At 38.3% G+C, this 14,943-nt stretch overlaps 3 protein-coding genes across 5 annotated transcripts; all 3 read right to left on the minus strand.

Moving 5' to 3' along the window:
• Positions 1 to 1,055: 1,055 nt before the first annotated feature.
• On the minus strand, positions 1,056 to 1,737 carry LOC141596372 (uncharacterized). Its single transcript, XM_074416537.1, has 3 exons — positions 1,590 to 1,737; positions 1,388 to 1,473; positions 1,056 to 1,304 (listed from the first exon to the last, which is right to left on the minus strand). The coding sequence occupies exons 1-3, from the start codon at positions 1,672 to 1,674 to the stop codon at positions 1,071 to 1,073; spliced, it is 405 nt and encodes a 134-aa protein (XP_074272638.1). The 5' UTR covers positions 1,675 to 1,737; the 3' UTR covers positions 1,056 to 1,070.
• A 1,905-nt stretch (positions 1,738 to 3,642) lies between these two features.
• LOC141596447 (uncharacterized) lies at positions 3,643 to 6,589 on the minus strand. Of its 2 annotated transcripts, none has more exons than XM_074416653.1 (4): positions 5,451 to 6,589; positions 4,348 to 4,515; positions 4,176 to 4,261; positions 3,643 to 4,088 (listed from the first exon to the last, which is right to left on the minus strand). In XM_074416653.1, exons 1-4 carry the CDS (start codon positions 6,451 to 6,453, stop codon positions 3,876 to 3,878), a joined length of 1,470 nt encoding a protein of 489 aa, XP_074272754.1. In that variant the 5' UTR covers positions 6,454 to 6,589; the 3' UTR covers positions 3,643 to 3,875. The 2 variants fall into 2 exon arrangements, with proteins under 2 accessions (XP_074272754.1, XP_074272832.1); XM_074416731.1 differs by having other exon boundaries at positions 4,348 to 4,512; positions 5,451 to 6,582.
• A 2,705-nt stretch (positions 6,590 to 9,294) lies between these two features.
• On the minus strand, positions 9,295 to 13,766 carry LOC141607523 (uncharacterized). Of its 2 annotated transcripts, none has more exons than XM_074426881.1 (5): positions 13,608 to 13,766; positions 11,648 to 11,703; positions 11,465 to 11,562; positions 10,031 to 10,347; positions 9,295 to 9,920 (listed from the first exon to the last, which is right to left on the minus strand). In XM_074426881.1, the coding sequence occupies exons 2-5, from the start codon at positions 11,654 to 11,656 to the stop codon at positions 9,532 to 9,534; spliced, it is 813 nt and encodes a 270-aa protein (XP_074282982.1). In that variant the 5' UTR covers positions 11,657 to 11,703; positions 13,608 to 13,766; the 3' UTR covers positions 9,295 to 9,531. The 2 variants fall into 2 exon arrangements, with proteins under 2 accessions (XP_074282982.1, XP_074282987.1); XM_074426886.1 differs by lacking the exon at positions 13,608 to 13,766 and adding an exon at positions 13,559 to 13,583.
• Between the last annotated feature and the right edge of the window lie 1,177 nt (positions 13,767 to 14,943).

Here is a 14,943-nt window from a genome sequence, read left to right on the forward strand (position 1 = left end):
AAATTTGTAAGGGTTATATAAATTTTGGAAGACAATATATTTAATATACAAAATTAATTTAATAATAATGATAATATCCTTTAATATTATAGATATAAGTGAATTAAATTAATTTATAGATAAATGATTTAAATTAATGTCATGTAATAATAAATTGATAATGCATGTCAAATTAATTCGCCATGTCACATTAAAAATATGCAACATTACATTTAAATATGTCGTGTCACATTAAATTTTAATCTTAGTGGCTTTTTGATTCTACGTGGCTTTATGTAGGTGGCGTTTATTTGTCATTTTAAGGTAGCCTTTTAATTATATTTTATAGAAGTAGAATGACTTAGTACACGAGCACTTGTTCTTTTTATAGTACCAGTAGATACACATACACTTCACGACCTAATTCTCATTTTGGATCATCTGAAAACAATTATTTTTTATTAGCGCGAGATTAAGATGAGTACATTTGGCCTCGTTACCCTGCAGTTCCTTGAGGTACCACAGTAATGATAATGTTGTTGTTCAAGTGCCTAACTGGATAGACGAACATTGAATCAATGTTTAATTCCCGTCAATATCAAGTAAGCACTTACAGAGTTACAGTATGCGTATCAGGCACCATGCCATATGATGACTATATGACCTTGTACAGACTGGGAAAAAAGACTCACATGATGTAAGACAGCTGAAACTAACTACATGTACTCTTAATTATCAGCCAGTTACGTGCTCATGCAACAGGCAGTTAGAACCATCAGTATTCCGGTACATGCTCATACAACATACAGCTAGGTAGTTGAAAAAAAATCAGCAACATATTCAATGTCAGGGAACATATGAATTCTGTAAATTTGATCCCTAACTTAAAACTATGCTATATCCGCATTCATCTGCACAAAAGTTTGCCGAACAAGGAAATTGATATATCAGAGAATTCTGCAAACTTAACCAATTCAACAATCGTAGTAATGTATAGGGAAAATCTTGCAGCACATACGAGTATTAGAAATGTATCAAGCAAAAATATTACATTGCATCAGTATATGAGCTAGCTTGCTTCTGGTGATCTGTTAAGAGCGAGTCCAAGAGAATGTTGTGGAACATTCCCTCATAAACTCTAGATACCCCACTTCCCCGAGGTAGAATCTCAAGATGATACTCTTGGGTCTTTCTGCATGAAAGAGCAACACGAACCCATCATCCATCTCACTTGCCTTCTGCAACAACGCAGCAACGCTAGCATTAGTCCATTGAAAACTTGTACTGTAATTCTCCCCTGCTTCCATTGCTCTACTTCCATACGCCTGTAACATATGAAAATGTAATTTTTTTACAAATGAATGGAATCTTTCTTTGGTGGAACAATCAATGGTATTTCAGATGTTACCTTAAGCATGGGATAGTTGGCAGTCCATGAGTTGTTATCGTTTCCTGCCCTGAGAGTTGCAATGTTGTCTTTGATGTCAACTGAAACTGGCACACAACATGAAAGTAGATTGTTAGAGATTAGAGTAAGACATCCATCATTTTCCGCCTTTTGTTTGTTACTTTCAGCTACAGATTTTTCATATCGAGGAATAAAAAAAAACCTTGAGGCGCTTTTTGCTGGAGTAGATGGTGAATCATGAGCCTGCACTGGTCAAATGGTACAATAGCTGTAAAGAAGAGCGGCATGTCTGGAAACTTGCGAATTACAGCAAAGTTATAACTCAATTCAACGAAAAACCTTCTAGTATCTCCAGCTCCTTCTAACAAGCAATAAAACAAAAACAAAAAACAACACATCAGATTTCAAACATCAGACAACATTGAAAACATGAGTGAACTGAGTATGATTGCAGCGGCCATTGGTAATAATTGGTTTGAGTCAGGTCAGTCAAGGTTGGTTTTAGTTTCTTGATACAAAACCATTCATCAGCCGAAACAAATAATGATGGAAAACAGTGATACTTACATTTCATGACTCTAAAAAGCAGAAAGTTCGATCAATAATATGATGCCTTAATTTCCCAACTCAACTAGAACACGTGGTAAAACTGTTTTTTATTTATAATTTATTTCCCATTACCTTTCCTAAAGTTTGAAGCAGTGAAATTAACTAAGCCGTGTAATAATATCCATACGATTCAAGATTCCAAATGATTTATATTCATATGATCCAAGATTCCAAATGATTTACAAATCCTGAAAGAATGGGTTGTTTTTTTAGCTCAATGACTTGTCTCAGATTTGTAACGATTCAGTCGACCTTCGACAAATATCTTCCATTAATCATACAGCAAAAAGTAATGTACATCTTGAACGCAATATACTGAACAAGTTAAAACCGAACTAGAAACAAGTTACATGAATGCACCAAATATTCTTATGCTTCTTTATTTTTCGAGGAAGAAAAAACGGCAAGCATAAACTGACATAAACCTAAGAAAGATGAAGATTTTACCAACTAAAACACGGATATCGAGTTGATCAGTATCTGTGTGATTGCCTAGATATACATTACCCTCATCTTCAACATCCGCCAATTCCCGAGACAGCTCAAGAAAACTGAACCTCTTCCCGTTCAAGGGCTTGGTGCATCGAAACCTATCTGGGTCCAAGCGTAGATGTCCAACAACAGAATTTCTCAAATTGTGAACCGTGATATTGAAACCACTATTGTCAACATCGATCCTCCCTGACCCTTGGCAACTGACTTCAGGATTACTCAGAGCTTCGATTGCAAATTTCAGATACCGAGCAGGTCTGAAATTGCAAACAAAAAACCACCATGTTTTATCTAAAGGATGGACAATGCCGTCAAGCATGTTTTCTTGGGAATCTGTAACACTGTCTTCTAAGTTTCTTATTAGAGCTCTTAGATCAACAGGCGGGTCTTCTTCGTCAGAAGAGTCAGAAAAGACAGCACCCAATATTTGTTTAATCGGAAAATCATTAAACATACAATTGTCATATGTGCTTTCTTCTTGGGGATTTGCAAATGCAGTTTCGCCTTCTAACTTTCTTATTGGAGTTCTTAGACTGAACGGGTCTTCAGGAAGCGACTCGGACATGACTGGTAAAGCTTCAGACATGTATTCTGAAGACGGGTTCTCTTCTGGAGTGGTAGACAGGTCTTTTGAGGAATCTGAAACTTTGGCAAAAGCCGAGATTTTTTTAGAATCAGACATGCTATTTAGTTTTCTTGAGAGTTTTCAGAGTTTGACACGATGGAAAGAAAATAGATGAAAGTAGAGAGAATTAAAGATTAGTTATAGAAAATGAATGCGTGAAAGAGAGGTAGTATATATTTATAAAAGGCTGGCACATACAATGATGGAAAAAATGGCGGGAAAAGTAGTTAGTTATTCTGTTGCAGGTTAGTTAAAGACTCTGTGATGAGCAGTTAATATAATTTGGTGGGAGATTCATTTATCCGGTTGAGAAGTTAGTTAAGAGATTGAGAAAACTACTGGGCATAGCACTCCGACTTTTACAACACGCTTCTTATTCCGTACTTTTAGAGATTGACGAACATCCACCCCCAAAATATTGAAAGCTTTTGAGTATCTTAGCCATTCATTCTCGTCATTGGGACTTGATTTAAGTGAGAATTTGGTTCAGGAATTTATTATGAGACGACAATATCAGTATTACCGTGTATTATGAGATTAAACGAAGATTGGATTATTACAGAATTCTGAAAACTTGATCAGTTCAACAATCCTAATAAAGTATAGGGAAAATCTTGTGAACCTTAATTACAAGCCAAGCAACAGAAATTAGAAATGTACTAACATAGTAGCGGTACCAAACAAAAACAATACGGTGCATCAGTGTTTATTATCGAGCAGGCTAGCTTCTGGTGATCTTCTAACAGCAAGTGGAAGAAACTATCACGGCACACAATGCCTCATCAAGTCCAGGTAACCCACGTCCCCGAGGATGAATCTCAAGATAATAGTCCTGGGCCGTTCTGCATGAAAGAGCACCACGAACGCAGCATTCATCTCACTTGCCCTTCGCAGCGACTCAGCAACGCCACCATTAATCCATTGAAAAGTTGTATTGTAAGTCTTCCCTTCTACCATTTCGCAACTTCCATCATCCTGTAATATATGAAACCATAAATTTTCCTTTCAATCTTATATAAAATGAACGGAAGGTGAAACAATGAATGGTATTTCAGATGTTACTTTAAGCATTGCATAGTCGGCAGTCCATGGGTTGTTATCGCTTCCTGCCCTGAGAGTTAAGGCGTTGTCCTTGATGACAACTGAAACTGGCACACAATATGAGACGGATTAGAGCAAGACATCATTTTTCATTTCCGGTTATAGATTTTCACATTGAACAAGAAATAAGAACCTTGTTGAGGAGGCAATGGCTGCTGGAGTAGATGATCAATCATGTTACTGAAATCGTCAGATGGTACAGTAGCCGTAAAGAAGAATGACATGTCCTCTGGAAACTTGCAAATTGCAGTAGTTGTATAGCTCAAGTCGGCGAAAAACCTTTGAATATCTTTAGTTCCTTCTAACAAAAACAAAAACAATAAACAGCACATCAGACATCAAACAACATTGTAAACATGAGTGAATGTGTATTATTGCAGTAGCCATTGGTTATACTAGATTATGTGATATGTAGCTTAACTGGTTAGTCTGGCTGTGCCATCTCGACTGCACAGTCATTCTGGGAATAGTTGAGCATCAGCTCATGGGTAGGGTCGTTTTGAGATCATACGTATTCAGGCTTCTTTTTCACATCTATCGTTTTGGGGTGTTTTGTATCGAGTTGTTTTCTGTTAGATCAACTAGATTCGAGACTACTACACTGCGTACTATGGGTTCGAGTCAGGTTAGTCCAGGTCGAATGAGGTTCGCATGATCTATCTTCCATATAAGATTATCAGCAAATAATCAAAAAGTTACTTGATATAAAACCATTCAGCAGCTGAAACAGATAATGATGGGAAAACAGTCATACTTACATTCTTGGACGGATAACAAAAAGTTCGATTACCTTAATCTCTGAACTCAACTAGAACACATAGCACAGTGGTTTTTTTCCTATTACATTTCCTTAAGTACGAAATAGTGAAATTAACTAATCCGTATACTGAAACAACCGAAAACATTACTATATACAGTATATCATATGATCCTGAAAACATATTCCATTAATCCTACAGTGAATTACAAATCCTGAAATAATGGGTACGGAGTATTTTTTAGTCTGATAGGACTTGTTTCGACTCAGTCAACATTTGCCAAATATCTTCCATTAATCCTACAGCAAAGAGCAATGTACCGCTTGAACGCAATATACTGAACACAAGTTCAAACCAAACTCGAAACAAGTTACATACATGAATGCAGCAAATATTCTCATGCTTCTTTATTCTTCAAGCAAAAAAAAAAAACAGCAAACATAAACTGAAATAAACCCAAGAAAGTTGAAGATTTTACCTGGTAAAACACGAATATCGAGTTGATCAGTCCATCTCTGAATGCCAAGATATACAGTACCCTCATCTTCGACATAAGCCAATTCCCGAGACACCTCAAGAAAACTTAACCTCTTCCCCTCCAAGGGCTTGGCACATCGAAACCTAGCTGGGTTCAAGCGTAGATGTCCAAGAACATTGTTGCTCAAATTCAGAACCGTGATATTAAAACTATCATCATCAATATCGATCCTCCCTGACCCTTGGCAACTGACTTGGGGATTACTCAGAGCTTCGATTGCAAATTTCAGATACTTAGCAGGTCTGAATTTGCAAACAAAAATCCAGTGTGATTGATTCAACTGTGAAGGTTCGACATTATCAAGCATGTTTTCTTGGTAAGCTGTAATGCCGTCTTCTGACATTCTTATTAGAGTTCTTATGTTAACAGACGAGTTATCTTTGTCAGACAATTCAGACGGAATATCGTCTGTGCTATCATCTTGGAGAGGTGTAGATGCAACTATGTCTTTTAAGTCACTTATTATAGTGCTTGCACTTAAAAACGGGTATTTAGGAGACGACTTAGACATGTCTCGTAAAGCTTGAGACGTGTCTTCTGAAGACGGGATCTGTTTTTGGAAAGATGCAGCTTTATCAGAAGATTGAGAAAGGAAATCATCAGTTAGTTGGTATTGATTCATCATTTCTTGATTTTCTACAGTCGGAGACTCGGAAAACATAGGAATGTCGTCTGTGGGTACTTCTAGGAAAGATCCACGTGCAGGCCATGCAGCTTCATCGTCCAACGTCGTTCTTAGAGTTCTTAGATTGAATGGCGGGTCTTCGTCAGAGGATTCAGAAGGCAGATCAATGAATGTACTTCCTTCTGGAAGTGACTGAAACATGTCTGGTAAAGCTTGGGACGTGTTTAGCGAAGGCGGGATATCTTCTTGAGTGGTAGAGAAGTCTTTCAAGGAGTCGGAAACATTGGCAGAAGCCGAGCTTTTCTTAGAATCAGACATGGTGACTGATTGTGTGATGTGTTTTCTTGTTAGTTGTCTGAGACGATGGAAAGAAAAGAAATGGAAGTAGAGAGAATTAGAAGGGATTGGTTGTTGTGATTTTGTAAAATTTTTGAGAGATGAAAAACTGTAATTATGGTATGACGAAAAAAAAAAGGGTAGTTTATTTATAATAGGCTGACACATACAGTTATGCACTGTTGGCGGGAAAAGTAGTTAGCTAATCAGTTACAAGTTCGTTAAAGATTTTGTGGAGTTTGTTAGTTTGTTACTGTGATGACCAGTGGAGTGGTAGTTAAAGCCTGAGAAGACCATTGGGCATATCACATTATCACCCCGACTTCTATCACCCTTCTTATTCCGTATTTTTGTATATTTTATGATTCTCTTCCCTCTCAAAAAATACTTCCTACCTCGCTCACCATCACGGGTTAACATGTCGTCGGTCGTACCCTGTATTCGATTGAGAACTCTTAATTTTTTTCTACTCGGTGAACTTAGATTCTTTACCTTATTTATTTTACTTAGGTCAACTTAGATTCTATCTTGTTATTTTAGGAAATAATTGTGAATTCTAATTAGACTATGTTTGTTAAAACTAGCTAAAAATGAGCTGAAACCTAACAAGGTAACTGGAAAGTGAAAACCTAACTAAAATCTAAAAAGGAGACGGATTAGGTAATTGAAAATTATGAGTTAAAAAGTAACTGATTATATGAAAAATATGATCATTAAACAACTCGTTCTCTCTCTAGTCTTCTCTCCCTTCTCTCTACACAAAAACAAACCCTAAATCTAGACCTTGATCCGCCGCCTCCCCATTCCACACACTACCTCCCTTATCCTCCCCTGACCTTTCGCCGGAGATGGGCTCTTCACTGGGCTTATCTCCGGTGAAATCGACTCTTCCCATTCTTCTTCCTCTAAAGGCTCTCTTTCAATCGCGCTTTCTGATGAACGACTGTGTTGATTGACCGTTTGGTGGTAATGATCGGGCTTGTTGATCCACATGGCCTCCTTTTCTTCCGATTCTCTGCCTTGTCTGCGCCGGTCTTGCATGCATCCTTGGTCAGGGGGTGTTTCCCCTTCCCCTCGCCCCTTTCCCCACCCTCTGGTAAGGCCCTTTGTCCATGGTTTTCTAATGTCTTGGTGATCGATTGTACTGTTGTTGGTGTCAGGCAAGCTTTTGTTGTGTTTTGTCTTTAAGCTTGCTTTTCGGGTCTGTTTTGGGACCGATTGGTGATCCCCCCCATTTCCCCCACCAATCGGTCCGTTGTCTGGTGAGACCCTTGTGTCAGTTGCAGTTTGGGACCGATTGGTGATCCCCCCATTTCCCCCACCTATCGGTTCTCTGCCTGTCTGTTGCAGTTTGTCACTAGTCCGGTGTTAGGTTGATGTTTTCGGGTGTCGGGCCAGTTTCTTTATTGGACTTTGTTGGTCTTGTTGCATGCCAGGCTGTGGTCTCGGGAGGCTGCCTTTGAGAATTGTGGTTTGTTCTAGGCTTTCGTGTGGTCCCTTTGTCTGATCGACCAGTTTCGGTGGTCTTGTTGTGGTCGTTGGGTCCGTCTGACCTTTTGTCTTGAGTCTGCGGTTGAAGTTTCTGTATGGGTATGTGAAGTAGTCACGGTTGGGTTGTGTAGGGGCCTGGTAGCTGTGTTGGTTTGGTCGGATGCGGTGGTCACTTTTGCAAACTTATGGTGTTTAAAATTTCTCTAAGTTGTTTTAGGTTAGTCCAAATAGTTTTAATGGTGTCAATAAGTTTACTTGTGTCAATAAGGAAGTTCGTTGTTTTACATCCGGGGGTGTGTGTTGTGTCCATCTTCCTCTGTCCTGTTGCTATGTTGGTTTTGGTTTGGGGGCTGATTATGTGGCTCTTTCTTTTGCTCCCTATGTTTTTTCTCTCCTTTCTTGGCTACGAGTTTCTTATCCGTAGTGAGTGCTGTTATTCAAAGTGTAGGAGATTTATCTCCTCTGGAGGTAGGCTTTTATGGTCTACATTCCGCCTTTCCTTTCTACGTCCTTGTGGTGTGAGTACACTTTGTTCATTCTCGATGGGTCAAGGGTCTCGTTGGTTGGGTAAGATGAGGAAGGTTTGGTTCGATCGTTTGGCCATCTATGTTCGTCGCTCCAAGATTGCTCAGGATGTTGAAGTTGCTTCCCGAATTCAGTCATCTGTTCGCTATCAACACATTTATGTTACCCGATGTAGTTTCCTTGTTGTTCCAGTTTATAGTATTAGTAAAATAAGTACATTTGACCAAATGAGTCAAATGCCATCTGTATAAATCTCGTTTTTACCGCTGCCAAAAAAAAAAAAAAAAAAAAGATTATATGAAAAATGTTCGACAAACTAGCTGAAAAGGTAGCTCATTTTTTGTGAACTGACGTAAAAGGATATGATAATAATGTAATATTATACTCCCTCCTATTCACAATAAACCTCTCATTTCATTTTGACAAAAAAATTAAGAAAACACAAAACAGGAAAGCAAAATCAGTTCATGTCTCTAAAATCTAAAATGCTACCCTAGGTAGCATTTCATTTCAGGTAGCTTATTTCCTAAAAAAATGTTATTTGTCAAAAGAGTAATAAGCTACCTAAAATTTTTGTCAAATAAGCTACTTCGTGAAAAAGATATTTAAAACAGAGCCTTAATTTTCTTATCAGTTGGGGATGTATGATGAGATGATATAATATAACGTTAGAAAAAATTCAAGCTCACTAGTCGATACTTCCTTTCAACAAATGAACGATTCGTGAATTAAATTTAAATGATGCTACATTTAAGAGTTCACGGCTAAAGAAGGATGATAGACGGACACAAGAGACAAGACATGAAGTAAAATCAAAACGTAAACAAAGAGCTTTTATATAATAGAGCTTCAAATTCGTTAGGCGGAGTTCAATCGGAATGAGGACATGGGACTAACAATCTAGCTAATAATAGTAATGTCGAAAGCACGCTTTCATAAACCATAACCAACTGAAGAATAATGAATCAATACCAACCAAGCCCACCACGTACAGCAATTGTCGTACTGGCGAACCACTCCAGATGATAACAAATAATAATGTTTTTATGAAGCAGCATTCAAGTGTCCATATCTCTCCATTACTCGACGAGTGGCAAGAGCTGCAGCTTCACTTGCCCTGAGTGTTCCTGAGGCCATGATAGTAGCAAATTCTTTAGCTATCTCCTCTTGCACTTTGTTTCTGGCGCTCCCCAGAGGGTCTTGAGTGCTAGCAGGAGGCACGTCCTTGCCCGAGGTCTTACTTGTATCCTCAGTTTTGGATGATTGTTCCTTGGATCCAGCAATTTTCTTGGATTCTTCTGAAGATTTGTTCTGGCTGTTATTAATGTTTGTTACCGGCTGCACAACCTGACCTACTGATGATGGTCGAAACTGTGGTGCCTGTGGAACCGCACCTGCTCTCAGAGTTGACTCCAGTTGCTGGATCATAGGTACTGTGGGAAATCAACATAGGTGGAAGGTGGCATTAGCCATTACATACTCAAGCTAATGGAGATATATCAGACAAATGGACAATTTTATTTTCACAAAAAACAGAACTTACACATCAAAGGACCCATTGGGCTGCTCATGACTTCGTTAGGGAGCTGAAGGATATAGTCGGGGATAGATGTGTCGACTAGAAATTGGGCAACCTCATTGCTGAAGTTGTTGCAGTTATGAGTAAGCAAACTGTAAGTCTCAGCTGTATATCGAGGACTGATCTCCTCGAGATAACTCTCAAAGACATCCTGAGGTATGTGGGTGACCCCCAGTTCCACGACTTTCATTGGAGTCCCATATGGAGTAGATGCAGCAGCGCAATGCTGTATGCCTCCCCCAAAATAGTACTCATTGCCGTAGACTACAACCCCTGTGTGCCTGCAAGAAAAAGAGGGCTGCTTTCAGGTAAAGTAAGATAAATCCATTGTACTACAACATATCAAGGCCCGGCAAATATTATCCTGCCATGAAAATGCAGCACAAACTCAAAATGAAAGTTATTTGGGTCAAGTTTAAGTTGAGATAATCTGGACACATACCAAACAATTGTAACCCATTTATCTAGATCGGCGGAAAATGTGATCTTATTATCTACATAGCCCAAGTAAAAACAGCATTTCCCTTTCACACATACAAGTATATCTTCCTTCAATCATTGCATAATGATAATTCAATAACCCCAAAGGCCCAAACAAGTACTACATGTATCTTTAATAATACAATACCACGTGGACATGACGTCTCAATCACTACCACAATTTCAATTTTACAACATAGCACTCGCTAGTTCTAGACTCAGGTAGTAACTATAACTAGTAAAGTGGCAAGGCAGCAAAATCAAACCTGGACAGCACACGGTTGAGATGCTGAAACGGTTTACAGAACATATTCAACTATCTGTAGGGTTTCAGGCTTTCAGGACATGTAGTTACTATACATGCATCATTGCAAAAGTCAAACCTCGAAATAAAGAATTCTTTGAGCTGCTAACAATATTAAATCTAGCACTGTAGCAAAACAATTAACAATGTGGCTGTACTTGCAAAATCTAGCATCCTTACAAAATCCCTTGTGCGCGAATAATGGGTTTATTTTTAACGCCTTCCTCCTAATTTCCTATTATCAAAGGACGAACCAAATAAGGACCTACACTATGCATTATATCCTGGTGTTCTTATCTTCAGCATGTTATTAGCTTAATATTCAAGTACCATTTTTGTTTCACCGACACAAAAAAAGTAGAGAAAAACAGAAATCGAAAAAATAATTTAATCACACTGTCTACAAATTGAAGGCTAAAGGAAATGCGTCAACACAATAAAAAAAAAAAAAAAAAAAAAAAAAGGGTTACAGAGTAAGCCCCAAGTTCACAAGTAATGTGATCTTAGACAAGCATGGTTGAATCATCTTGCACAAGGCTTCAAAGGAAAATTAAACAGAAAGAGTGCAACCTGTAACCTTAAAACTGAAACAAAGCATTCAGCAGATCACTTACCATATTGCTTCTATAGCTTTCCCAAGAAATGTGGTAGAAAGCTGGCGAGCAAGTCCCTGACTCAAGTCGTAGACATTCAAAGTCACTCTGTGACCCTCCTGTAGACAATGTCAAGAAACACAATTTTAGATGTTATTAGCGTTGATGGCAGCAAAGAAATCAGGTGACCCAGTAAATGCTTACCTCTTCCATCTTCAAAGAAGTTTCTTCACGAAGTTTTATATCAAATGTGAACAGGCCTTAAAACAGAAATGAAAGTGTGTTAATTGTTAAAACAACACATAATATTTCACAGAAGGTTAGAAATTTAAAATGAATTCAACATATTAATGACAAGATCAAACTTAAGAAGCAAAATTCAAGTACTAATACATCAGGGCAATGTATAGGTTTATTGATGCCGAACTGTATTGGCAGCACCTAATGATACCATTAAGTTGCTACGTTCAAGGAACGAACAAAATGGTGCATCAATGGTTGACATCGTTAAATAGTTACAATCCAGCCCCGTGTGTGGGTTGGGCTTCCCTTATGGTCGATTACTATACCAGAAAGAAAGAAAGAATGTACAAACTACAAAGTAAGAAACGCGGTAATTTCATGACCAGCCTCAAAAAGTTCAGCTGAACAAACCTAGGCCAAGTACGATGAAATGATAGTCCACACCAAATAGAAACTATGGAAGCTCCTCACCGCACCACAACTCACTAATATCAGAAATCAGGCAAAGGCGAAGTGAAGTAATTAAAACTTAGGTTCATCCATTTGAAATCAAACTAGCCATATTCATTAATGATGCAGCCTCTGAAAGCAGCTTGAAACTCCAACAACGACTCCAACATTGGACTGGCAAGAGGGTTCTACGTCATTTGCATTGACCATCTACCAAATTCAATAACTAGAGACCCATCTCTGCTCTATTATGATCCCAACACAACCAAGTACGGAATACTTAATAGCCAATAATCCTCGGTGGCAACCAAAATTAGTCCATATACCAGATCTCTTAAGGCAATAATTAAACTAATCCTTCTTAAAGAATACCTTTGATACATTCCAATCCCTAACGTCAATGAAATTAAAATGCAAAGAAACTTCAAAACACCACAAGCATCCTTTGCGAATGGCAAATTGTTGAAAATAATTGAAATACAGATTATTTCATCCAAAATAGCACGAAAGACTCAATCAACTATACATGTCAAAACATTAACTTGTCCATAATGCCGTATTGCCATACTCCACAACATAAATGAAGAACAATTCTTATGTGATAAGAAAGCCTACAACACAAGATGGATCTAAAGGATGAACCTTCTGAACCTCACTAACACCAACACCATAAATTTCGTCAATGACACAACCCGAGAGTCAGCTCAAAACCGAATCAACTGCCAACAACCTAAAGTGGTTCTTAAGTTGCCCGCAAAAATAAGCACATGAATTCTAATTCATGGGATAGTCGCATAAATAAAAGCACATGAATTCTAATTCTAATTCTAATTCTGATTCTAATTCATGATACAAAAATTCCAATTCCTCCAAAGCGAAAGAGTGGATTATCCATGGAATTCTGATTCTTAAACACAACCACACGAATTTTGGCAATCTATTTACTCCCTAAGTCCTAACACATTAAAAATGTAGCTTATTCTAAGTGCTCATTTGTTTCATCGCACAACATTGCCCTAGTGCCTCAAGGGTTCCTCTAAATGAAGGGGTATACAAAAAGACAACTGCCTGATTACCCCAGTGCCTCAAGGGTTCCTCTAAATGATGGGATAAGCGAGGGTCGGATGTACGCAACTAACTTACATTACAGAGAGACAATCTCCGAATGACCCAAATTGAAAATTCAAAAAAACAAACAATAAACAATTCCATAATTTCACTCCTAAATCCCAGTTAGACCGGCCCAAAATAATCGGATGTACGCAGCCTGACTCCGAAATCCAATGATCCGTTAACCATCGAACATGATCCACAAATTGTAGCAACAATAAATTTAAATTTAAAAATAATAATAATAATAACAGTAGATCAATGCGTCTTCTAAAATACTTGGTATTACTTAAAGTGGGATCAGAAACAAACCCTAAGTCCAAAAAATTGGGAAATTGCGAGGAGAGAAAGAGAAGCTTACCGGAGAAACGAAGGTAAATGTGCAAGTGCGTCTAAATAATCAAGGTGTTTATGATTTATGATTGGCTCTTTTTAAAAGAAAATTAATTAATGGAGTTTAACGGGGAAAATAAAATACCGGGTGATTAAATTAAGGGTAATTAATCAAGTCTTTGCGTTTAAATAATCAACTTTTTTGGTCTTTGGTTTTTTTGTTTCCCAACTTCCATGATCTTCTAGAATTCTCTCTACACTACTCAAATGTTGACACGTGTCATGTTAAAACTGATGTACGTTGACCAGATAATCAAAGCTACTCCGTAACAGCTAACGTCAGTCAGACTAAGGCAATGAACTAGAGGTCGCTACCGGCACGAGAAAGCCTAGCCCGTCTCACTCGTGCTGACGTGCACTTTTTTAGTGGCTCACCCGGCCTGGCTATAGCTTAAAGCAAACCCACATTAACCCGCACGGCCTCATAAAAAAAAAAAAAAAAAAAGTAAAAATGACATATGTCGATCGGGCTAAGGCCAAGCCTAAACTAGACAGGCCCGCTCCTCTCCCTCTCTCACCCGACCTATTATGACTGATTAAGACTCGCTCAAAAGCGTCCGGGCCAGCACGAAGTCGGCCTAGGTCTAGGAGGGTGCTGCTCATTCACGGACACAAATTACTCTTTTATGGACACAAATTACTCTTTTACCCCTCCCATTTTAACACTTCATTTTTATAAATTTATTCTTATTTCAATTTTCTCCTCAACCTCTCAACCACCACCAGGCGCCACTTTTCCTACCGCCCCTCCTCCGTGCACTCTCCAGCCAGATACATACACCAACAAACTATAAAACATATCTTGCTAAAATAAACATTAACAAATTAAAAAACAACCACCCTCCCCCGCCCTTACCTTTCACCACCCTGCCTTCCGCACGACAACCACCCTTCTCTGCTGTCGTCCATCCCTCCACTGCCCACGTCCGACCTCCGGCCTCCCTCCTTCGCCAATCGTCATCCCTGCCAATCCCCTAACCTAATTTTAATAAACCCTAATTATTTCTTTATTCCTAATTCAATTTAGACGTACTAATTGAATAACAAATTTGATGTTTAATTATCGAAGTTTGAATTATTACTTAACTAATACTTGTATGAGAATTAAAATTTTTAATTGAGTAACTGGGTGAAAACGTGGCTAATTCTGATCCAAAGTGAAAGAGAGTTTTTTTTTGGATTTTGGTAGAAGGGTAATGAATGGAAAAGTTATGGTAAAATGTCCGTGACAGAGTAAAATATGTCCATGAAAATTTAATATTAGTGCTTCGTAATCATGTACTTTGTACCTTAAATTATCACAC

The sequence above is a fragment of the Silene latifolia genome, chromosome 1 (genome assembly GCF_048544455.1).
Source record: "Silene latifolia isolate original U9 population chromosome 1, ASM4854445v1, whole genome shotgun sequence".
Lineage (NCBI taxonomy): Eukaryota > Viridiplantae > Streptophyta > Magnoliopsida > Caryophyllales > Caryophyllaceae > Silene > Silene latifolia.

What these genes read in the sequence shown, in the direction of transcription:
- LOC141607523 (XM_074426881.1), bottom strand. An exon ending in AAAGCTATAGAAGCAATATG is followed by an intron (nt 10,348 to 11,464) that starts GTAAGTGATCTG and finishes TTTTTCTTGCAG; the next exon opens with GCACACAGGGGTTGTAGTCT. An exon ending in CCCAATGGGTCCTTTGATGT is followed by an intron (nt 9,921 to 10,030) that starts GTAAGTTCTGTT and finishes GATTTCCCACAG; the next exon opens with TACCTATGATCCAGCAACTG.
- LOC141596372 (XM_074416537.1), bottom strand. Translation starts at nt 1,674, where the DNA reads ATGCCGCTCTTCTTTACAGCTATTGTACCATTTGACCAGTGCAGGCTC. An exon ending in CCAGCAAAAAGCGCCTCAAG is followed by an intron (nt 1,474 to 1,589) that starts GTTTTTTTTTAT and finishes GTTGTGTGCCAG; the next exon opens with TTTCAGTTGACATCAAAGAC. An exon ending in CCAACTATCCCATGCTTAAG is followed by an intron (nt 1,305 to 1,387) that starts GTAACATCTGAA and finishes CATATGTTACAG; the next exon opens with GCGTATGGAAGTAGAGCAAT.
- LOC141596447 (XM_074416653.1), bottom strand. Translation starts at nt 6,453, where the DNA reads ATGTCTGATTCTAAGAAAAGCTCGGCTTCTGCCAATGTTTCCGACTCC. An exon ending in GCCATTGCCTCCTCAACAAG is followed by an intron (nt 4,262 to 4,347) that starts GTTCTTATTTCT and finishes ATTGTGTGCCAG; the next exon opens with TTTCAGTTGTCATCAAGGAC. An exon ending in CCGACTATGCAATGCTTAAA is followed by an intron (nt 4,089 to 4,175) that starts GTAACATCTGAA and finishes CATATATTACAG; the next exon opens with GATGATGGAAGTTGCGAAAT.